At 47.0% G+C, this 25213-nt stretch overlaps 1 protein-coding gene across 5 annotated transcripts in view; it reads right to left on the bottom strand.

Annotated features, from left to right (window-relative positions):
• The window catches only part of PXYLP1 (2-phosphoxylose phosphatase 1), a 99253-nt gene that overhangs the window by 32685 nt on the left and 41355 nt on the right, over positions 1 to 25213 (bottom strand). Inside the window, exon 1 of one of the 5 annotated variants that reach the window (XM_006134832.4) lies at positions 9936 to 10063. The exons of the other annotated variants lie outside the window; for them this stretch is intronic. Within the exon in view, the coding sequence (XP_006134894.2) occupies positions 9936 to 9966 (31 nt within the window). The 5' untranslated portion in view covers positions 9967 to 10063. Of the gene's footprint in view, positions 1 to 9935; positions 10064 to 25213 lie in introns of those variants that run through there. 5 annotated transcript variants of the gene reach the window in all.

The following is a 25213-nucleotide window of genomic DNA, read 5'->3' as shown; positions in this document are numbered from 1 at the left end:
TTGCTGAAGAAAAGAGATACATATCTTGGTAAAGGAACTTACAGCTGTGGCATTACTGGGACTTCTGGTGAAAAGCATCTGAAAAAACTTTAGGAACTCTAGTATTTAGAAAAGGAACTTCACAATATAAAGAGTTGAACTATATTTTTGTTTGTTCTTTATGGGGACAGGAGTGACTAAACTTCCCCAACTTTTCCTATTCTAAAGTCAGATTTAATAGCTCAGGACAGTATTAACTCTGTTAGGCCCTCTTGACAGTAAATATCATAAGCATTTACTTTAGAAACTTGACACTGCAGAGTATCTTAGTTAGAAATGTTGCTTTGGTTTCCTGTCTGGAAACTAGTTCAGGCAGGGAGAAAAATGACAGATTGTTGGCTTTAAATCTCACCATCTTCTTGAAAACATCAGAAGTCTTGACTGCCAGCAGTATGAAAAAGTGAACAGGTCTAAAGTATCCTTTTTACACTTCCAACATTTCATTTCTTGTGAGTAGCAGTCAATCTTGTTTTACACATAAGACAATTTAACTCACTGACAATTTTCAGTACAAATGGTCATCAACTGAAGATATGTAGTGATGACTGGGGCATTGGGAAATACAACATGTGGAGAAAGTAGTGCATTTTACTTTTGATTGTTCTAGCTACCTAATTTATGAGCTAGTGAAAAGTGAGAATGGCAAAAATAACACAGAAAAATAATGTAAGTTCAGAATGGTTAGGTGATAAGAAAAATTCAGCTGAAGTAATTTTTTTATACCACAGAGTATTTCCCAGCTCAGGGTTCAAGCATGTCCTAACAACTGTGTGTCATGCAGGATTACTTTTTGCCAATCAGCTGTCTGCAAGGATGCACTGTCGCTGGAGCACCAGTGCCGGCTGCCCAGCTGGCAGTCTAAAGAAGGGTTTTACATGTCAAGCTAGCTGTAGAGGGCTCACATATCCCTTACACATTTCCCCTTAAAAGTTGTCACTAAAGCCAATTTTGTACTAGTCAGTGTCCCTCTGTAACTCTGGGAAGTCTATTGAAAATTCATTGATAACTCAAGTAACATGTTTTTAATTAACTTTGATTTTACAGTTTCAGATATCATGCCTTTCCCTCCCAACCCCAGACTTCTTGTTTACTTGTACAATTAAATATTTTATTCACTTTATAATCATTGAAACTGAAATGATGTACTTAAATCTACATTAAAAAAAAAAGATTTCCTATGGGACGACAGAGTGACATCATCACATCATCTGTGTCTTCATGCCACTGCTGCCGCCACCTCCATCCTCAGCTACTTGCTGTGGCCAGGTTCAGCGCCATCTCCTCCAGCCATAAACTACTCCAGCCCTGGCTTCTGCTTCATGCCCCAGGGGGCTCTGCTGTTGGGGAGGAGCTTCTGGGGCTGGATCCCCTCCGCCATCCAAGCCCAACCCTCCAAGTTCCCTCCTCCCTTCTGCAGAGACCCCGCACTCCCAGTCTGCTCTTGCATCTTCCCCCAGCTGCACACTTACCCGCAAGCCCGCTCCTGCCCCCTGCCCAGACACCTATCCCCAGAGAGGGGGGTTGGTGAGCGTAGCAAGCGGCGATCACAGCCCCCAGTGAAGTTCAAAAACAGAATTCACTTATGTTGGATGATAGCACACACTTATTAAATTGGAAAAAAGCTATTAAAATGTATAAGAAAAAGCTAAATTACACTAGATTTGCCAACTACTGTGGTCCTCAAGAGAACAGGAATGGAACAAAACCACAGATCATGCATGGTGTCCACATCATCTCAGCATCCCTTTCAGAAGAATGTAAGAAATACAGATTTTAGAAGTATAGAGAAAAAATATCTACTTTATTTTGAAAGTTCCTAATAGCTAAAGTCAACAAAGTAGCTGTGAAAATGCCCTTGGAAGTCCCACATTAAACACCTGGGCTGTGTCTAGACTGGCAAGTTTTTCTGCAAAAGCAGTTGCTTTTGCGGAAAAACTTGCCAGCTGTCTACACTGGCCACTTGAATTTCCACAAGAACACTGACGATCTCATATAAGAAATCAGTGCTTCTTGCGGAAATACTATGCTGCTCCTGTTCGGGCAAAAGTCCTTTTGCACAAAAGCCAATCTAGATGCTCTTTTCTGCAAATGCTTTTAACAGAAAACTTTTCCATTAAAAGCATTTGCGGAAAATCATGCCAGTCTAGACGTAGCCCTGATGTCTGAAAGACACAAGAAAACAAAATAAAAAGTTTGGGATTTGCAAAAGCTTGCCTGTACAAAATATACATTTTGGACAAAGTTGAGTTGACAAAGTCTTTTTAGATTGCCTAGCTTTGAAGACTGTTTTCATTAGCAGCTCTCAAAGTCTGCATCCATAATAATGAACTCTCAAGGCTTTGCCACTGCCAACATATTTCTTTCAAAGAGGGAAAGATTTTCTAATTAAAAGTGATGAGAAAGTAGTTCATATTGTTCCCATTAGTAGTCTTCAACTGCAAAAAGGGGAGCCAAATGTCAAAACTGAAGATTTACGGATTTTCTGTGCGTGGCAATTTCTCAGTCCTATCATGACTCCAAAAGACACTGATTTTAGCAGTACATGTTATGTGGCTTAGCTGATGTGTTGGGTGCATAAGTGGGAAGAAACAATACCAGATATCTAAAAAGGTACAGGCAGTCCCCGACTTACGCGGATCCGACTTATGTCGGATCCGCACTTACGAACAGGGCTTTTCTCGCCCCGGAGCTCACGGGCGGCGGGTCGCCACCCGTGTCCTCCGGGGCGAGAAAAGCTTCTCCCGGTCTCCCTGCTCTGCTCGAGGGGTCCAGCAAAGCCGCTGGACCCCCCCCAGCAGACCAGGGGGACAGGAGCAAAGCCGCAGAGCACGCCCACAGCGGGACAGCCCAAGCGCGCCTGGGCTGTCCCGCTGCGGGTGTGCTCCAAGGCTTTGCTCCCCGTCTCCCTGGTCTGACCAGCAGACCAGGGAGATGGGGAGCAAAGCTTCGGAGCACGCCAGCAGTGGGACAGCCGCGGCGCGCCTGGACTGTCCCGCTGCCGGCGTGTTCTGCGGCTTTGCTCTGCATCTCCCAGGTCAGCAGACCAGGGAGACGGAGCAAAGCCGTGGAGGACTTGGGCGGTCCCGCCACCCCCGTCTCCCTGGCCTGCTGGGGCGGGGGGTTCAGCTAGTGCCCCCCCTCAGTAGACCAGGCTTTTCTTGCCTTCCCCTGGAGTAGAGCAGCTGGGGGTGCATAAGTGGGAAGAAACAATACCAGGTATCTAAAAAGGTACAGGCAGCGCCACTCCGGACCAACCCGGCAGCACCGCTCCGGACCAACCCGGCAGCACCCCAGCTGCTCTGCCCCACGCGTCCCCAAGTCAGCCGCTGCTGAAACTGACCAGCGGCTGACTACAGGAAGCCCGAGGCAGAGTTGCTCTGCCCCAGGCTTCCTGGAATCAGCCGCTGATCAGTTTCAGCAACAGCTGACTTGGGGATGCCTGGGTTTCTTAAGTTGAATCTGTATGTAAGTCAGAACTGGCGTCCAGATTCAGCCGCGGTTGAAACTGATCAGTTTCAGCAGCGGCTGACGCCAGTTCCGACTTACATACAGATTCAACTTAAGAACAAACCTAGGGTGTGTCTAGACTACATGCCTCCTTCGACGGAGGCATGTAGATTAGCCAGATCGGAAGAGGGAAATGAAGCCGCGATTAAAATAATCGCGGCTTCATTTAAATTTAAATGGCTGCCCCGATCTGCCGATCAGCTGTTTGTCGGCAGATCGGGGCAGTCTGGACGCGATGCGCCGACAAAGAAGCCTTTCTTCATCGGCACAGGTAAACCTGGTTTCACGAGGCTTACCTGTGCCGATGAAGAAAGGCTTCTTTGTCGGCGCGTTGCGTCCAGACTGCCCCGATCTGCCGACAAACAGCTGATCGGCAGATCGGGGCAGCCATTTAAATTTAAATGAAGCCGCGATTATTTTAATCGCGGCTTCATTTCCCTCTTCCGATCTGGCTAATCTACATGCCTCCGTCGAAGGAGGCATGTAGTCTAGACACACCCCTACAGTCCCTATCTTGTACGTAACCCGGGGACTGCCTGTATATGAAAATGCAACCAATGTGGAAAATGTTTAAGAGTTCAAGTCCAAATAATTAACATAATATACACATATACATTAATAATAAATAATTAAGGGTATGTCTACACTACAGTGCTAATTCGAACTTAGTTCAAATTAGTTAATTCGAACTAACGCATCCAGACTAAAAAACTAGTTCGAATTAGCGTTTTGCTAATTCGAACTAGCATGTCCACATTAAGTGGACCCTGAACCGGGGTTAAGGATGGCCGGAAGCAGTGCTGGCAGGGCATCAGATGAGGACTTAGAGCGTGGAGCTGCTGCCTCAGGCTAGCCGAGGCCTGTGCTTAAAGGGACCTGACCCCCACCCCGGACAGACAGTTCTCAGGGGTGCCCCGCTTGCAAAGCAGTCCTGTCTTGGAGTGCCCTGAGTGCCCACACTGGGCACATCACAGCACTCGGCCATCAGACCGGCTGCACTTGCCGCAGGCTGCCATCTGGGGAGAGGGGACAATTGGGGGACTGCAGGAGAGCTTCCACCCCCAGAAGCCCGCAGAGCCAGCCCAGTCCTCCCCATCGGGGGCTCGTACCCCATTCCTCCCTCACCTCCTTCCACTTACCCTTCCCTAGCCCCCCTTCCTGATGTACAAAATAAAGAAAACGTGTGGTCAAAAATAGAATCTCTCTTTATTGAACAAAACTCGGGGAGACTGGGAAAAGGAGGTGGGAGAGGGGAAGAGAGAGGGTGGGAGAGGGGAGGGCAACTAAAATGATCAGAGGTTTGGAACAGGTCCCATATGAAGAGAGGCTAAAGAGACTGGGACTTTTCAGTTTACAAAAGAGGAGACTTAGGGGGGATAGGATAGAGGTCTATAAAAGCATGAGTGGGATGGAGAGGGTGCATCAAGAAAAGTTCATTAGTTCCCAGACTAGAGGACACGAAAGGAAAGGAATGGGTAGCAGGCATCAAACTAGTAACAGAAAGTTGTTCTTCACAAAGCAAAGAGTCAACCTGTGGAACTCCTTGCTGCAGGAGGCTGTGAAGGCTACAACTAGAACAGAGTTCAAAGAGAAGTGAGATCAAGTGATGGAGGTTGGGTCCATGGAGTGGTGTTAACCAGGGGGTAGGAGTGGTGTCCCTGCCCAAAGTTTGTGGAAGGCTGGAGAGGGATGGCACGAGACAAATGGCTTGGTCACTGTCTTCGGTCCATCCCCTCCAGGGTCCCTAGGGTTGGCCGCTGTTGGCAGACAGGCTACTGGGCTAGATGGACCTTTGGTCTGACCCAGTACGGCCATTGTAAGCTCAGGGCTCAGGGTCAGGGGTCTCAGTGGACCACCTTGATTTTCATGCACACCTGCTCCTGGGTGGCCAGGCTGGCAGCTATCCTGCCCTAGACGGCCACTTTCCTGTGCCTAGTGCGGAGGTCGTGGACGAGGTCCACGATGTCCGCACTAGACCAGGCGGGCGTCCGCCTCTTGCGGTCCGGGGCAAGCTCCCGGGAGCTGCCAGCCTGGTCCCGGGAAGAGGGGGAGGGCTGGGGGGCATCGGGTAGCTGGCTCGAGCCGTGCCAGGTGCAGGGTCTGCTAGCTGGGTGCTGGCAGGCTTGCACCTGGCACGGGCATCGTAGCCAGCCCGTGCCCCTTTAAGGGGTCCGGGGCCGGGAGGGGGGGCAATAGAGTTTCCCTGGTGTTGGCCAGAGTGGTGTTGGCCAGAACTAGTAAGTTCAAACTAGGCTTAGTCCTCGTACAATGAGGTTTACCTAGTTCGAACTAAGCGCTCCGCTAGTTCGAATTAAGTTCAAACTAGCGGAGCACTAGTGTAGCACCTATCAAAGTTAATTCGAACTAACGTCTGTTAGTTCGAATTAACTTTGTAGTGTAGACATACCCTAAGGTACTACAGTTTACACACAATTAGGATGTTTAAAATTGGTTTCTCTCCATCCACCAAAGTTCAAATCTTTCACTTCTGTGTTCCTCCTGCTCCAGCTACCTACTGACATAGCAACATCCATGACTGACCCTGAATTTCACCTACTTGTGTTTTTAAACTTATTTATAAAGAAGAAAACCACTGAATTGGGATTAGTGAAATCTATGGAACCATGGGACTTTTGGAAGTGGGGAGATGGAACTGTTAGTATTCTACTTTCAAAGCTCAGGTGCTATCCCCAGAATGTTCCTATTCACTATATCAATTTTTTCATGTCCTTCCATAAGATTTTATGACTTCGCTGAGAGTTTAAAATATCTCATTAAAATATTTTTCAATATAAGAAATTATTAGTCAAGGCTAGTGGTCTCCAACCTTTTTAAGCATGAGATCACTTTTTGAATTTAAATGCAATCCAGGATCCACCTCAAAGCCAAAACACTCTTGGCCCCACCTCTTTCCCACCCCTTCTCCAAGGCCCCGGCCCTGCTCACTCCATCATTCCTCCTTCCCCCACCCTCACTCACTTTTATCATGCTGGGGGTAGAGGGTTGGAGTGTGAGGGAGGGGGAAGTGGCCTCTGCTTTTGGGCTAAAGGATTTGGAGTGTGGCAGGGGTTCTGAGCTGAGCCTGGGGCAGGCAGCTGAGATGCAGGATGGGTACAGGCGGAGTTCAGGACTGAGGTTGGGGTTTGGAATGCCAGCTGGGCACCATTTACCACAGATGGCTTCTGGGTAGCGGTGCAGAGGCCTAAGGCAGGCTCACTCCTCCCCTGCTCCTGCCCCACTCCCAAAAGCAGCCAGCAAACTCTCTCCATCCCTGCCCCAGCTCTGCTCTGTGGAGATGGGGTATGGAGTGGGAGGAGGGGCACCCTGACATCAGCACCCCCTCTTCTTCTTCCTGTGCCCTGCAGCTCCAAGGCAGAGGGCAGGAGCAGCATGGCAGTGCTGACAGGGGCAGATGAAGAGCCTCCCAGTCAAACCTCTCAGGATCACCTGTCAAAGGCTCCAAGATCTACTAGCAGATCCCAATCTACTGGCTGGTGACCCCCTGGTCTAGGCGATGGGTCTCAAACCACCAGCCCATGTGTCAACCCCTGCAGGAGCTGTTGCTTAATCTGGCTAGGGAGTCCCAGCAGGTGGGGGGGGGGGGGGGGGGGAGAGAGAGGCTGTCTGTTCCTATTTCCTAAGCTCCATCCGTTCCAATCATCTCCCTGCCTATTCCCCCTCATGGCATTTGGCCTTGGGGATTACTGAGGGGGCCTGTGGAGAAGTGGAGCGCACTCAGCAAGCACACTCGATGCACTTCCCGGCGGCTCTCTCCACCGTGCAAGTGGGGACTGGGCCTGACTACTGCTACCTGCTGCACCAGACCCTTGCTAACACCCAAGGCTACGCCCCTTGGGGGACAGGGTGCCAAGGAGGGAAGAGGCGAATGGAGGGAGGGCAGGAAGAGGCAGTGCTGGGGGTAAGGAACAGACAGGCCCCCACCCCCAGTGCTCCCAGACCAGATTGCTATGGCCAAGAATGGCTCATGGGCCAAGAGTTTCAGACTCCTGGTCTACACAATATCTGTTGGGAGTGTTGACTCAGTGGAAAGGACGTCTCCGCAGAATCTGTACATCTATAAATCTCAAATCAGAAGCATACAATTAATTATATTAGCGGTTCAACCTCTATCATCTGGACTTCTATAATCAGTACCATCTGCCGTCTGACATCCCTGTGAGTACACCTAGGCTGGAGCACTCATGGGGAAAAGCTGGCATCCCATTCAGCATCTCTTCCCCCACTCTCCCAGAGTACCGCAAGCTAGGAGAAAGGGGGGGGGGGGAGAAGAGAGAGAGAACTGGGAATTAAGGATACTCGGGGGGGAGGGGAAGGGAGAGGCAGGATGGCTGCAGAGCCTCGCAGCTGGGATCCAAGCGTGATTTAGACTGGCTGCATCAGGGCTGAGAGTGTGCTCTGATGGGGCTATAGCTCCTGGGGCTCCGCATCCACCTGCTCAGTCAACTGACCAAGCGCAGACTGCCTTACTCCCCCACTCTGCTCCCCACGACTCGGCACTCACATTGCATTTCTGCAAGTGTGCCACCTCAGCTCTGCTCCTCAAGGAGCAGCGAGTATAAGCTGAGAAGAGAAGCAGTTTTTGCTGTCAGGATTCCTTACTGAAATTCCTAGTCCTCAGTGTCAATGCTCCTGAGCCCCTGGCAATATGTGGTCACAGGGATTGCTTCAGCAAATAACTCATGGGGTTGGCCACCTAATGTTCTGCCTCTTTGCTGCTTTTCTGCAGTAAACAGCTATATAGTTAAATCTCTATGGTACAATGTATTTTACATTATAATAAACAGCTGTGCATATTATGAGTTATCTTTACACTATGTGAATTCAGCCTTCAGGGCTACTAGTGTAATGCATGTTGTGCAGGACCAAATGCAATTGATCTACATTTATCTCCATGGAACAGTCAAGTCTCTGTCAGTGCTTACATTTTCAAATTCAGATCTCCAATTAACAATATTTTAGAAGAAGGCCCTTATCCTGACAAGGACTTCAGCATTTCTCTTGTCAGAGAAAGACCCAAAAGTGAATACTCCAACAGAGCTAATTACTTTGCTGTCTGAGCATATCCACTGAAGCTATGCTATACAAAACTATGTATGTATATCAATATTATAAAAACAGCTTCACAACAGAGATGAAATGTAAGAAACATAGAAAGTTCAAAACTTGTAAACATTTTTAAAACTAGAGCAGCAATATAAAATTACTTTACAGAATATTTTTTAAAAAGTCCAGACTAAAAGAAACAAGTTACAATATATAATTTATACATTATCATCCAAATACAACAGAATTTTTTGCTCAGGAAAGTCCTGACTATTGTCTTGCCAAGCCAGAACATGTCTGAAAAATGAACAGAGGAACAGGAGGGCAAATATCAGACAAAAATGGGCAATGTGCACAGTTCTAGAGAATTCCAGGAGGCTAGTCACATCTCAGAAAAAACAAAGACACGCCACAATCCAATAGTCTAAGAATCTTTAGGTCTCAAATCTCATGAGTTTTGTACTAATAAACATTTTAATTGGAAAAAATGGGCCAAACTCTCATTTAATGTAATGTGGCGTCACTGGAGTTAAAACAATGTCCAAACTTATCTGTTCCAAGGATTTTGTTGTATTTTTCAATTTATTAGCAATGTAAACCATCTGAATTGCATATTACAGAATATTTAAACAAAAATTAGACTTGTATAAATATGTGTATTACAAAAAAGTTGATCTTTTACAGAAGCTGAGGAACCATTTTTAAAAAGGTAAACAGTTTTGGCTAAAAAAAGAGATTTCAGTATCTGCGTAAAAAAAGCTTCTTTTGAAACATTTTAATATTCCTTTGAATAGCTTTATGTTCACTGTATTTTAAATGTGAAGTTAAATTTTAAAAGGGTCTGATTTATTCTTTTGGGTTTTGCAGCACAATTTATGAACTCCAGGAAGTGAGTTCACAGAAGATAAATGGAAACATATAGTTTCCAAGCAATGGATGCAATCATTACGACAGGCACTTTAAAATAATTGTATCCATGACTACATGAGAACTAGTCCCCTTGGAAACAAAGCATAATTTAGCAAATCAAGTATTATACTCAGACACGTAACTGTAGGGATGCAGTTCTATACAGATTTTGAGTATGTAAAAAGTAGACAGATGAAATTGACAGGAAAAAACCCATATACGTGGTACAAAAATATTACAAACTTCAGTCCACACAGAGCAAATCAAATGGTGTATAAAGTTAGCTATCAAACCGCTGCATTACCAATCCTTTCTGTTCCTTGCAGTATGGTTATAAATACTCAAAATTTAGATAATGATGCTGTAGCAATTTACACAAAAAAGTTTTAAACAAATTAATCATAATCAACATTTACCTAGAAGGATAAAGGTAAACATCAAAGTCATGTTCCAATTTTTTCCCCGTCTTTAGAGTTGCAATGGATCCGAGAAGAAACCTTGAAGCAAGACTAAAATGGCCACTTGCATTTTTTATTTTTTTTGGCTACAGAGTGGTCTAAAATGTTTCTACATTTAAGACAGAAGGGTCTTTCAGTTCCATGTGAGCAAACTATTTACAGCATTCACATGGAATTAAGCCACGTAGCAAAAATGCCAAAAGACTAATGGCAATCTTATGGCAGCTTTTAATAGCAAACAAGCATGTCAGGAATTACAAAAAAGCTATCTACCCTGCCCTTCAAGGTAAAGATTTTTTCAATATTTATAGGTCATTATGAGTGTCACATGGTTGACTGCAGACCAGACAAGTTTTTTAAATCCTCATGAGAGCGGCAGGGTTTTTTGTTTTATTTAAAATGTGAAGAAAATTGAAGTGGAAAACAAAGGACTGGAGAGGAAAGAACAATAAGAAAGAGTAGAGATACTGAAACAATGAAACGGGGAAGGAAGAATCTTCTGGCAGATAAACAGCATTAAAAGCAGTCTGGAAAAGACAGATAAAGTTTGAATTGGAGAGCTGCTAGTGTAAATTAATGCCTATCATATTGTCAATTTAAAAGTGAGGTAGCATCAGAAATACATTCTGAACCCTGCCATCCCGCATTCACTCTGCAGGGCCATTTCTAGAGCTGAATTTGACTCTCTCATATAGATGTATATATGTTGTGTAATTGGGTCATATCAGACTGCCTTGCTGCACCTGAGCACTCTCACCTTAAATGCATCTACAGCTGTATAATTATTTGATGCATTTAACAGCTACCAGATTAGAGAGGTTGGCCAGGGCTGGACTCATAATTCTCACTCAGCAGGTGTCACATGTACAAGCATTGTGAATAGAAGTGTGTTTTAAAACTAAGTCAATTAACACAAATATGGGAAAAGAGACTTGACTTTGGCAATGTCTGACATCAGAAGAGACCTGTCAGTGCAGAGCTATTCGTAGGAGTCACTTTCTCCTCCAAGCCATCCACAGCTGAATTCCAAATTCCTCCTCACCCTCAGTGAGGGAAGAAGCAATTATGTGACTTTCAGGGTAAATTTGTTGTCTGTCATGTGCGTTTGTGGTGTGCTTGCTGCTTAACTGAAATGTACCGTGTAGTTTGTTTCTTTGGGGGATCAAACAAGGCCGAAAGCTTCTTAATGACATTTTAAAAACAAGTAGTCCTGTGGCACCTTAGGGACTAACAAATACATATATTTATTTACAGGGCTCACTGAACCGTGGCAAGCCCTGCTCGCCAGCCACACTGTCCGGTGATCTGCGCATGCGCAGATCGTTCTGCGCATGCACAGATCGCCCGAACCCGGCTCTTCCGGGTTACAATCTACTCGCTCTGGGCAAGTAGATTGTATTATTTGTCGAGCCCTGTTTATTTATACAAATATTTCTAATAAATAATTGTATCTAATCCAGTCAGACACAGACAGCTGAGTTTAGGATGATCAGAAGAACCGCATGGTGATTTGCCCACCTGGTGCAAAGGTTGCAACTCTTTCAAGACATCTAAACAGACATGTGAAATAATGGGGAGGAGCTGGTGGCTGTGCTACAGCATCAGTGAGAGTCCCGAGCCCTTTAAATCACCACTGGAGCCCAGGGTGGCACTAAAGGCTAGCTGAGGGAGGCGCAGTGCAGTTCAGGCACTACTGAGGGCTGGCTGCCCTTGCTCTGTCCCTTACACCTGAGGCCCTGCTCCTTCCAGGGTGTCCAGAGCTGAGCCCTCTCCCCACCCACACACACACTGCCCAAGGCCTGGAGAAGTCTGTCACCAGCCCTGAGCATATTCATAAATGATCTGGAAAAGAGTGAGCTGGTAAAATTTGCAGATGACACATCTGCACAAAAGACCCTGAGGACCTGTCTTCATTACCAGCCAGATTGAAAGGGCAGCAATTGATCTAGCGGGGGACAATTTACCGAGGCGAGAGGGGATGAATCACTTGATGATCACCTGTTCTGTGCCTTCCCCCGGGGCACCTGGCACTGGCTACTATCAGAAGACAGAGCAGCGGGGTAGGTGAAGGGATCATGTGAGGCAGCGAAAGAGGAGTAGCATGGAAAAAAGGGATTAAATTGGGGGAAATAGGAGAAGGAACTCTGCTCTAACAAATCTCCTACGGTTAAATCAGTGCAAAGCTCTCTGACCAACCACACAAGGACTGGTCAGAGTAGTGCTCTTCTCCTAAGTAAGTACTAGTTGGCTACGTCTACACTGGCCCCTTTTCCGGAAGGGGCATGTAAATTTCAGCCGTCGTCGTAGGGAAATCCGCGGGGGATTTAAATATCCCCCGCGGCATTTAAATAAAAATGTCCGCCGCTTTTTTCCGGCTTTTAAAAAAGCCGGAAAAGAGCGTCTAGACTGGCCCCGATCCTCCGGAAAAAGTGCCCTTTTCCGGAGGCTCTTATTCCTACTTTGAAGTAGGAATAAGAGCCTCCGGAAAAGGGCACTTTTTCCGGAGGATCGGGGCCAGTCTAGACGCTCTTTTCCGGCTTTTTTAAAAGCCGGAAAAAAGCGGCGGACATTTTTATTTAAATGCCGCGGGGGATATTTAAATCCCCCGCGGATTTCCCTACGACGACGGCTGAAATTTACATGCCCCTTCCGGAAAAGGGGCCAGTGTAGACGTAGCCGTTTAGTCTAGCAGAAGAACTATTTTCAAGGTCAAGCACAGACCTTTCAGAATCTCCAAGGGTACGTCTACACTACAGCACTAGTTCGAACTAACTTAGTTCGAAATAGTTAATTCGAACTAACGCGTCTAGAACTAAAAACTAGTTCGAATTAGCGTTTTGCTAATTCGAACTAGCGCGTCCACACTGATTGGACGCAGGGGGGCATTTAAGGGCAGCTGAAACCGGTTCTGGCAGGGCACCAGGTCAGTAGTTGCTTTGTGTGGCTGCTGTCTGAGGCTATCTGAGGCTCGTGCTTAAAGGGACCCCCCTGGACAGCCGGTTCTCAGCTTTCCGCTTGCTTGCCTACCTCGCCGAGGGACAGCAAAGCGTTGGTCTCTGTGCCCGTCTGTGTCGGTGCTTCCCTTTGGGGGGGGGGGGGTGGCGCCGCAGGTGGCAACATGGAGCCAGAGCTCGCCCTGCACCTTCCGGTGCACTTTCTGGACTTGCTGCTGCAAGCCTGCCAGCTATGGATCGAGGCTGCCTGGCACCACCTGGGGAACGTCAGCCCCCTGCCTCTCCGCCTGGCCACCCTGGGGGCCGTGGAGGAGCCGCGGCGGCGCCCCGGCACCGGCGTGCCCCGCCGCGTCTGGCGTCTGGACACCAGCAGCGACTGGTGGGACTGCATCGTCCTGGAGCGCTGGGACGACCGACAGTGGACCCAGAACTTTAGGATGAGGAGGGACACCTTCCTGGAGCTCTGCGAGTGGCTCGCCCCTGCCCTGCAAAGAAGGGACACTCGCATGAGGCCCGCCATCCCCTTCCAGAAGCGGGTGGCCATCGCCCTATGGAAGCTCTCCACGCCGGACGGCTACCGATCCGTCGGGAACCAGTTCGGCGTGGGGAGATCCACCGTCGGAGCGGTGCTCATGCAGGTACGGCACTTGTCGGCCACCGAGCCGGGGGGGAGGGGGACTGTGAGGAGGGGATGGGCCGCCCCAGGGACAAAGGGCCGCCCCAGGGACAAAGGGAGGAGGCGAAAGCGCCCCGCACCGGAGAGGTCGGGCTGTCCCGGCCGTACTACACGCCGCCAGGGGGGTTGCTTCCGGGAGTGGGGCGCGGGGCACTGCCAGGACACGCACGCTCCCAGCCACCCGGGTGCCCCACTGATTGGCGCTTTGCTGTGTCTCTCTCCGCAGGTGGTCAAAGCCATCAACTGGATGCTGCTCCGCAGGGTGGTCCGCCTCACCGACCCGGACGCCATCATCCGGGGATTCGGCGCCCTCGGCTTCCCCAACTGCGGGGGGGCCATCGACGGGACGCACATCCCCATCCGTGCCCCGGAACACCAGGCGTCCCGGTACGTCAACAGAAAGGGGTACTTCTCTGTGATCCTGCAGGCCGTGTGTGACCACCGGGGACAGTTCACGGACATTAATGTGGGCTGGTCCGGCAAAGCACACGACGCACGGGTGTACCGCAACTCCTCCGTGTGCCAGCGGCTGCAGGACGGGACCTTCTTCCCCGACCGCCACATCAGGGTCGGGGACGTGGACATGCCCGTGTGCCTGGTGGGGGATGCCGCCTACCCACTGCAGCCGTGGCAGATGAAGCTGTACACGGGACACCTCAATCCCTCCCGCCAGGCCTTCAATGCCAGGCTGACCAGGGCCCGCATCGTGGTGGAGGGGGCCTTCGGACGACTGAAAGCCCACTTTCGATGCCTCCTCACCCGTCTGGATCTGGCCGAGCACAACATCCCTCCCGTGGTGGCGGCATGTTGTGTGCTCCACAATTTGTGTGAGCAGAAGGGGGAGGCTTTTCTGCCAGCCTGGATGGCTGAGGCTGACCGCATGGCTGGACACTACGGTCAGCCCCGCACCGCCGCCATCCGGGAAGCCCAGCGGGGGGCCGTCCGGATCCGGGAAGCCCTGCGGGAGAGCTTCCTGGTGGAGGAGGAGGAGGACTGACCTCTCCCTGCATGCCCCACTGGGGCCTTCTTCCACCCTACCCCCCTTCCCCTTTCCCCTCCCTACCTACTGTCAAATAAAGACACCTGTTTTTCAAACAAAAACGTCTGTTTATTTCACAGAACTGGGGTGGGGGGAGGGAGGAATGAAGGTGGGAGAAGGGAGGGGGAAACCTGGGACAAGGGAGCTGGAAGGGGAGGGAAGGGAGGAAGGGAAAGGAAAGCTCAGGGGTGGGAGTCCAGCTGCCTCTCCCATCTCACCACACTGCGGGTCCGGGGGCGTCGGTGGGGAATGGTTGTGGAGGGGGGGGCACGAGGGACAGGGGGTGTGGAGGAAGCAGGAGCGGAAGCAGGAGCGGGAGCAGGGGGAGCAAGAGGGGGAGAAAGAGGGGGAGCAGGGGGAGGAGGAAATGGGAAGCGGTCCAGCAGGCTCTGGAGGTGGCCTCGCAGAGCACGGCCCTGCTCCTCCAGGGCCTCCAGACTCCTCCGGCGCAGCCTGAGGTCCTCCTGGACCCAGTGGTCCTGGAGACGGAGCTGTCGATCCAGGAACCGGAGGTGCCGCCTCTGGTAATCCTCCTGGTTCCTGGCTGTCCTGCTTGCCCAGGCGCGGGCGGCTGCTGCAGGCGGTGTGGTGCACCCTGCAGGCCCAGGTGCTGCAGCTGTGGTGCAAGAAGACCAGCGGTCAATTACCCCAGGGGCCCAGGTGTGTGAAACCCAGCTCCCCTCTGCAAGGCCAGGGCCCCTGCAGGATCCCCAGCTGCTGCTCCGTGGTGGGCAAGGCCCAGGCGCACGGTCCCGGGGCTCCCTCTCGCCCCAGCCCCCCGTACACATAAGGGGAACACGAGGGTACTCACAGGTGGACGCCTCCCTGGCCTCAGATGATGCAGGCGAGCGGGTCTGTGGCGTGCCTCGGGGGTCCCGGGTCCTGGGCAGGCTGGCGGCAGGCTCCTGGCTCTCAGAGCCCTCTTCCTCCTCCTCTGTGTCCAGAAGCGGTCCCTCTGCCCCAGGGTCAATCACGTCCCGGGGGGCAGGGACGGCATGAGCCCCCAGGATGCGGTCCAGGGCGTGGAAGTGGGGGCAGGCCTCCGTGTCGGCCCCTGGCAGGCAGGCCCGGGAGTAGGACTGCTGCAAGTCCTTTATTTTGCAGCGCACCTGCTCCCGGCTGCGCTGGTGGCCAGGCTGGCAGCCATGCGTCCGTAGACGGCCGCGTTCCGGTGGCTAGTGCGGAGATCGTGGACATTGGAGGCTTCCCCCCAAAACTCGATGAGGTCCACGATCTCCGCACTTGACCAGGTGGGCGCCCGCCTTTTCCGCCCCTGGGCAGGCTCCTGGGAGCCGCCAGGCTGGTCCTGGGGAGCAGTGGAAGGCTGGGAGCCCTCGGATGGCTGGCTCATTGTGTGGCAGGTGCAGGCTGTGCAGGCACGGGTGCTTGCAGCCTTGCAACTGGCACAAAGTGAGTAGCCAGCCCGTGGCCCTTTAAGGGCTCCGGGGCTGGGAGGGGGGCAATAGAGTTTCCCTGGTGTTGGCCAGAGTGGCCACCAGGGAAACCTGGGAAGCCTTAGCCTCCCACTAGTTCGAATTAAGGGTCTACACAGCCCTTAATTCGAACTAGCTAGTTCGAACTAGGCGTTAGTCCTCGTAAAATGAGGTTTACCTAGTTCGTACTAAGCGCTCCGTTAGTTCGAATTAAGTTTGAACTAACGGAGCGCTAGTGTAGCGCCTAAGAAAGTTAGTTCGAACTAACGTCCGTTAGTTCGAACTAACTTTGCAGTGTAGACATACCCCAAGGGATCTGCAAGGGAACTGCAAGGGATCTGTAGCCCGTTCCTCTAGAAGCAAGCATCTCTTTTCTTGGAAACTTCAAGATACATCCAGAAAGGAGTGACAAATAGGGGGGCACAAAGGGTCACATGCCCCCTTAACGTCCATTCTGGGCCCCACTCTTTGGGGACCCGAGGCTGAGAGCAATCCTGAGGACTAGCAAGAGCCTGTCACTATCATCAGGAGTTGCCACCCGCCACCCCTCCCCACCCCCACATTCACCAGCAGCAGCAGAAAGTAGAGCAACCCGGCCCCACCTCACTCTGCTTCCTTGGCTCCAAGCTGCATCGTTGCACTTCCTGCCAGTGGTAAGTGCAAAAGAAAGTTACACCCCTTCGCCAAGTTCCCTCTCCCAGAAACAAAGCCCAGAGGATTGGTGTGTGGGGACCAGAAGCATGCTCCAGAGGTCGGGGCTCTCACCACACTCATAGAATCTTAGGGCTAGAAGAGACTTCAGGAGGTCATTGAGTCCAGCACCCTGCCCTAAGCAGGACCAATCTCAACTAAATCAACCCAGCAAGGGCTATGTCAAGCCCAGACTTAAAAATCTCTAGGGATGGAGACTCCACTATTTCCCTAGGTAACCCATTCCAGTGCTTCATCACTCTCCTAGTGAAATAGTTTTTCCTAATATCCAACCTGTACCTCTCCCACTGTAACTTGAGACCATTGTTCCTTGTTCTGCCATCCGTCACTACTGAGAACAGGCATGTGGCAGGGATGCGGTAGTTCGAAATAAAGCCCTAAATCGAACTACCTGTTAAACCTAATTCCAGAAGGAACAATAGGTAGTTCGAACTAGGGCTTTATTTTGAACTACCGGGTCCCTGCCGCGTGTAGACCTGGGCAGTTAGTCTGGACTTGTAAATTTCAAAAAATGACGACCGGCCGGGAAGATGCAAATCAAGCGCGGGATATTTAAATCCCGGGCTTGATTTGCAACTTCAAATGCCTACATTGGCCTCTGTAGTTCGAACTAGGGGGCTAGTGTAGACATAACCCCAGTCTCTCCTCATAGGTCATATGCTCCAGCTCTCTAATCATTTTGGTTGCCTTCCACTGGACCCTCTCCAATGCATCCAGATCCTTTTTGTAGAGGGGGAACCAGAACTGGACACAATACTGCCTCAAAAGAGCTGAATAAAGGGGAATAATCACATCTCTGGATTCCTTAAGGATCCCTTCCTTGATTTTTCTAGGGACCAAGATAAGACTGACCGGCCTATAGTATCTGGATCGTCCTTCTTTCCTTTTCTGAAGATGGGCACTACATTTGCCTTTTTCCAATCATCCGGGATCTCTCCCGATCTCCATTTTTCAAAGATAATGGCCAAAGGCTCCTCAATGACATTTGCCAACTCCCTCAGTACCTTGGATGCATTAAGGGACTCATGGATTTGTGTACTTTTAGCTTTATTAAATAGTTCCTAACCTGTTCTTTACCCACCAAGGGCTGTCCATCTTCATCCCATCTTGCATCATTTAGAGCATTAGTCTGGGAGCTGACCTTGTCCGTGAAGACCGAGGCAAAGAAAGCATTGAGTACTTCAGCTTTTCCTACATCATCTGTCACTAGGTTACCTCCTTCATCCAGTAGAGCCCCACACCCTCTCTGATCACCTTCTTCTTGCTAACATGCCTGTAGAAACCTTTCTTGTTATCCTTTGCTCGTCGCAATACCAATTGAGCTTTCGCCTTCCTGATAACCCCCTGGCATTCTCGAACAATACATTTATACCTCTCTCTGGTTATTTGTCAAAGTTTCCACTTTTTGTAAGCTCCCTTTTTGTGCTTTATGACTGGACCATCCAGTTTGTCCAATATATATGGCAGTGGAGCACTGTTGGCATTTGATGGCATAGATCAAATTGCTGGATGAGCAGTCAAATGACCCTTTGATTTTGTGGTTTATGTTGTTTGCTCCAGTGATGAATTCGTCAGTGTAGATATTTAGGAAGAGTTGGCATCTTTTTTGGTTGCAGGGCTGGGTTCCTGGAGGCTTATGATGTGGTTGTGTGGCATGGTTATCAGAAAGAATGCATTTCAGCTTAGGGGATTGTCTGTAAGCATGGATAGGTTTTCCTCCCAAGGCCTCTGAGAGTGAGGGATCATTTTCTAAGATGGGTTGTAGATTGTGTATAATGCGTTGGAGGGGTTTGAGTAGTGGACTGTAGGTAACAACAAGAGGAGTTCTGTTATTTTCTCTTTTGGGTCTGTCTTGAAGTAGCTCATGTCTGGGAGTTTTTGGGGCTCTGTTGATTTGTTTTTTCAGTTCCCCAGATGAGTATTTCAGTTTTAGGAATGCTTTGTAAAGATCCTTCCTGTAGGTCCTATGGTCTCTGTCTGTGGGGTCGGAGCAAATTCGATTGTATCATAGGGCTTGGCTGTATACAATCGACTGGAAAATGTGTCTGAGATGGAAAATGGAAGCATGAAGGTAAGTAAAGCGGTCGGTGGGTTTTCAATATAGGGTGGTGGAAATTTGTCCATTATTTAACTGTACTGTAGTGTCAAAGAAGTGGATTTCCCTTGTGGCCCGGTCTAGGCTGAGGTTGATGTCTCAGCATCTATCTATTTACCTTGATCTGCTTAGGTTTAAGTACCCATTCTTCAGATACTTAATAATGCCCTTTCTCACCCCCTCCTTCCTCTTTTTCTTTCTTTTTCTCCCCCCTCTCCTATTTATTTTGAGTTTTCATATACCCTACTCCGGTCATCTGAAGAAGTGGGCTGTTCCCACAAAAGCTCATGATACCATCTACATGTTTTGTTAGTCTATAAAGTGCTACCAGACCATTTGTTGTTTTCATGTCACTGGGTTACCTACTTCATCCAGAAAGGGCTCCACATCCTCTCTGATCCCTCTTATTGCTAACATGCCTGTAGAAACCTTTCTTGTTACCCTTCACATCCCTTGCTAGCTGCAATTCCAATTGTGCTTTTGCCTTCCTGATTACTCCCCTGCATTCTTGAGCAAAATATTTATACTCTTCCCCAGTCACCAGTCCAATTTTCCACTTCTTCCAAGCCTCCTTTTTGTGGTTAAGCTCACCAAGGATTTCCTTGGTAAGCCACCCTGGTTACCTACCATATTTGCTTTTCTTACTGTGTATCGGGATTGTTTGTTCTTGTGCCTTCAATAAGGCTTCTTTAAATTACTGCCAGCATTCCTGGACTCCTTTTCCCTTCATGTTATCATCCCAAGGAATCCTGCCCATCATTTCTCTGAGGGAGTCAAAGTCTGCTTTTCTGAAGTCCAAGTTGTATGTTTTGTTACTCTACTTTCTTCCTTTGGTCAGGATCCTGAAATCTACCATCTCATGATCATAGCTTCCCATATTGCCACCCACCTCTACTTCCACTACTAGTTCCTCCCTGTTTGTGAGCAGAAGCTCAAGCTGACCACGGCCTCTGGTTGGTACCTTCAGCACTTGTACCAGGAAGTTATCCCCAACATTCTCCAAAAACTTCCTGGATTGCCTATGTACTGCTGTATTGGTCTCCCAACTAATGTCAGGATGGTTAAAGTTCCCCATGAGAACCAGGGCCTGTGATCTGGAAGCATGTCTTAATTTCCACACCTGGAAATGGAGTGTCCTGTCTGGGAGTCAGGAGAGCAAAGAGGGATGGGGCAAGGTCACTCCACTTCCTTCTGCTTCTGCTGGGGCATACAAGGGGGGGCCCGACCCCTGCTGCTGGCACCACGTCCCCAGTAATCCCCTGGGCTGCATCACTCAGGGCGGGGGCTTGTGGAAAGGGGTGGAATAGGGGTGGGGAAGGGGCAGAGCAGGGATGGGAGTTTGAGGGAATGAGTGGAGTGGGGGAGGGTGGGAAGATGGGTGGCCCTTCCCCCCCCCCCCCCGCTAGAAGTGGAGTGGGAAGAAGTCACATAGGGGTGATCATGTGATCTGTCCCCCGTGGTGTCCCTTCCCAGCAGTCACCACTGCCTCAAGAAAATAGGAGATTCAGAATAAATGTTTACTGTACTGTATGACTAAGTACAGAAAATCAATCTTTTGTCTGTATTTGTTCATGTGCCTTAAGAGCACTTATAAAGTTCACTATATCATAACACAAAATTGACTTGATTTTTTTCCTTTTCATCAAAAGCTTAGGTAGAAATACAAAGCTATATAAATTCCCAATTCTGTACCTAAAACTTTTTATGCATAAATGTTGTTTTTTAACCAACTGGTAAACAGGTTAACTATATTCAGATATTACTAAATTAGCAAATTGTACCCATTATTTAAAACATATCTACATTTCTAGAGTCCTTTGTACTTTTTTTTTAAACCAGTGGCTAAGTACAAATTATAAAGGGAAATGTATGCTTAGGAATTCTGTTTCCATATATCAATCCTGAGAGCTCACAATCTTTTAAAATAAATAAATAAAACCCATTACCCCGTTAGCAGCCCCACTTTAGAACGCTGGTTCTAAAGATCACTTTAGAACACTGTTTTTGTAGTGTTTGCAATTCATAGATTACCCTAACTGTGTTTAAAAGCGTGGTAAATAATGGACATCATAAAAAACACTTACCACGATAATTTTTGCTGTTATTACTCTATTTAAATCTGGCTTAGTAGAGGAAAGTAATTCATTTACAAAGCATGTTTCATAAAGTTAATTTAAAATGAGAAATCTTAATTTCTGGACAAGTTTAAGATGATAATATGATACAGTAGATCTGAGGGTCAAAGAGTTCACACTGCAAATATTTAAGCAAAGATATTTTAATGCACAGTGACCAGATAACATTGAATAAACATTCTTGTCAAGCCAATGTTTTCCATCAACAGAACTGAATACTTGCTGTGGCAGAAAGTTATACTGAAGTTTACCTTAACCATAGATTGTTGCAGCAAACCTTCAGCATAAATGTATTTAGACAAGAGAACAAAATCATCATCAAAAGCCTACTGGAACAGTTCTCTTAATGCTATCAAGTGCAAACCCTTTCCTGCCAAAGAGAAATAAATCCATAACTGTCTGATGGCAATGATCAATATTGTAGCAGGCATTTCAAAGGGAATATTGTTTTTTGAACATTTAAATATACACATTTGCCAGCAGCAATCAGTAAAATACACAAACTGAGTTTTCATTTTGTTCACTGACTTTTGGAGAGTTTATTTCAAGATCAGACTGGATAATATTAGAAACAAATGTTTTTTAAAATCTTCTTAGCCTCTGTATGGCTGTATTTGTAGCATTAGGAGCACAGGAAAGTTGGCTTTCCAAAATGTAAATCAGCAAATTATATACCCATTTACTGGTTAATTTGCTTTCTCTGCCTTGGCTGAGACAGAAGATAGAAGTTTCCCTCTTCAAATGAGTCTTAACCTGAAGTGACAGCTTAGAAACTGACAGCTGCAAACTGGTCAAATTATTACTAGGCTCAATTCAAAGAGCCCAACCATGCCCCAACTGATCATAACAAGAGTCTATTCAGAAATAAAGATGTAGCAACTATCTTTGTGAGATAAAGGGCAAAAGTATCAAGAGGGACAGTTGCAGTGCAGAGGTGCAAAATAGTAAGTTGTCGACTATGTTTTGAAGTCACTGGTCTTGCGACCCTCCATCGATTGTAATCATTTTCCTAATGGAGGTACAAAGAACACAGGTTGATTCACTCTCTCCTAATAGTCTAACAAGTTGTCTTTACTACTATGTGAGCCTCCATAAAATTGCCTGCCCAGTTCCTTAAAGGAGAAAAAAAGGTTGAAGATATTTTTAAGCACAGGAGTAAAATAATTTATTTTTTCTGTTGAAGAAAAAAGTCATTTTTTTCTTAAACAGCTTGATTATTAAGGAAAGTTGACGGAACGTGAAACTTTGGCAGAGATACTAGGTTGTGGACTTTGACTTTATTGACCTGGTTTGATAGAGCCAGAGTTGCAATGGTTTTACAAGAAAAATGTTAATTTGTGCAGTCTCACTAGTTTATTTTAAACAAAACTTGGGGGCTGCACCCTCTGCTCACCTATCCCCCTCTTTCTGGCCACTTTCACTTCGCTGAGAGAGCCTGTTGATGCTGATGACGTGCAGACGTCATTCTGTTGCCCAGCAGAAAAAATGTTTATATATGTATATATATGTATGTATGTATGTAGAGAGAGAGAGAGATTAATGAGCTCTCAGCATGTCATTCACAAGACATATGGGTGCATGGAGAAAATGAGGAAATTTCCTCTGAATGGACGAAATCTCAGAATTTAATTTAACATGCAATTGCATGATTTAACAAAGTGGAATGGAATTCAAGTTTTCATACATCAGGAATTGTTAAATAGACATTGCAAAGGTTTCTATTTATAGATTTCAGTGTGTCAAATTAGTTTAAAAAATAAACCAGAAGTCCTCCCTTCCATCCCCCTCATAAAAGAGGGATGAGGATGCCATAACTGATCTGTGCCACTCCATTTCTTTAGTGTTTAGCATTACAACACATGGAAGCAATCCCAGTTTTAACAGATACTGTGACACTTCAAAGTCAACTTGAATGTTGGTTTTCTACATGCACTGGAAATTTTTCTGGAAATTTTGCAATTGTTCAGTAAAATTGTACAGGGCTGGCTACTGTGCATTTAGCGCACAGACAAGTTTCTACACTGATGACATCCCTTTTACCAAAGTGAAACAGGGAAGGCATGGTAGTATGTTTTGAGACTGAGCAAATTAAACTTGCTAAACTGTATAATATGTGGTTGTACTTCATCAGTCCACTGAAAAATGAAAATACTTTCATGGCATAGTTTGTTTTTAATTGGCATAACAGCAAAGATATGTGGCATTGCTTAGAGAACTTTCAGCATTTCTGACTTGTCAACAATAAATCCACAATATTGGTTTTAAACGTTATCAAATTTTATAGAAGTCAAATGCCCTTTGAAAGCACTTTTAAAAATCATTTTTTGTTGTGCTACAGGTTACCCAGTGAGAAGATGTGAATGCATGATTGCTTACACACAGTAAAACTGCTATGCTATTTTCCTACCCAGCAGGTACTTTTTAGAAATCCTTGGATTTATGACTGAATCCAGTCAGAACCTTAAAGTCTCCCAACAACACTCAGGATGAAAAATATAGAAACTGAAAGATGCATTGATGGCAAAACAAAACATACTAACAGATACAAACACAAAAACATTACACCAGTACAGAATGGCTTTAAGAACACTAACACATAATATGTATTTTCTCTGTGTTTCAGTCTGAGTTCCCTTCATCTATGGCATAGCTGAAAGTGTAGAACAGTGCATCGTCTTCATGCTTGAATTACTTTTATTTCCACCTAAAAATACCCAGAACCTCTTTTATTAATTTCCCTCTGCATCTCCAGAAAGCAATTCTTATTTTCTCTCTCTCTTCAAACTGGTCAAGTGATTGGCCAATGATGTGATACCAGACATCTGGTTCTTCTACTTTTCAATTATTGTAATTCAGCAGCAGCCTTTGAAATTAGAGGGTTTACAGGCAAATTAATGACATTTAATCCTCCAAATGTGGTAAAGGTAACAATTTTTGTTCATTTTTAATTCCAAAGCCTTCTTACAAGACACAAATGCTAAGGATATAAACCTACATTTTCTTCCAAATATAATATTGCTACATAAAATTGGCTGGTTTTCCTTCTTGTGCAAGACCATCTGCTATCATGAACTAATCTTTCATCTTTTTATTTTATCCTTGCACCACTAGCCATACTGAGTAATGCATTGCTTGGCACCTGGTTCTCACAACTGGTCGTTCCAAGTTACAGAGCTTAGCTACACCTCTCTCACGGTTGATCATAACAGCCACTAGGACATGGATGTTTACCTCAGACTGGCAAGTACCATAAACCCAAAGGAACACAGCTGAGAAGCCATCTTACAGCAACACTACAATGGCAAAATTTACACTGGGGAAACACACAATGTTAACATACAGGTGAGCATCTTTGGGACTTTTGGAGCGCTGCTTCTCCAAACTCCCCCAGTTAGGCACATAAGCATTGACCAGGGCTTTGTGCCACTTGGACTTTTACACAAACATTGCACCTACACCGGCACAGCAATGGCAGAGACTGGCACAGAGAAAGATAACAAGGGTTAGCCTTGCTTCTCTGCTCCAAACAGTGGTGTGAACGTCTATGCATTGTGCAAGCTAGGGAGAGCTGGAACACTGAATGACACTGAAATGTTTTAGAACACACTGCATTTATCTTGGAGACAGATACAGAAATGCCCTGACACAACCCTGGGACAATTTTCTGAATGAAGTTTAAGTATGCAAAAGCCCAGTCTTTTGAAATTATGCCTCCAAAGTGAAGCGATTGCTTACTCATTCCCACAGACATGAGATCAAAGGTCTGAGCACTAGGATTTCCCAACATAATTTCTGGTTCTGAATCTGAGACAGTTATGAACTTATAATGATGGGAAAAATCCACATGTAGGGTATCAAGAACTGACGCCTACCAGAACATGATATTGGGGCTGGGATGATCTCTCCTAAGATTTTTAGGATGTATGTAGGTTCTGTTATTGTTTTTAATGTGTTTTCTCTGTAATACTTTAGTTTAAAGAATACATTTGTTTGCTTAGAAAAAGCTGTGTGATAATCTGTCTTAAAGAAAGCATTAAAATCCAGACTCCGCCTGGAAGCAGCATAAGAAAGCTTATTAGAGAAGATATGCAAACCCCAGAAAACAAGAAAGTTAGGAAAAACTCCTGCATTATTAAATAAGATACATTGGTCTGAATAAACTATTATATCATTTCAAAAATGGAAACTAGTAT

This window comes from Pelodiscus sinensis, chromosome 10, assembly GCF_049634645.1.
Source record: "Pelodiscus sinensis isolate JC-2024 chromosome 10, ASM4963464v1, whole genome shotgun sequence".
In the NCBI taxonomy this organism is placed as follows: Eukaryota; Metazoa; Chordata; order Testudines; family Trionychidae; genus Pelodiscus; species Pelodiscus sinensis.
Note: the sequence above shows the minus strand (reverse complement) of the source record. Positions and strands in the feature narration are given on the sequence as shown.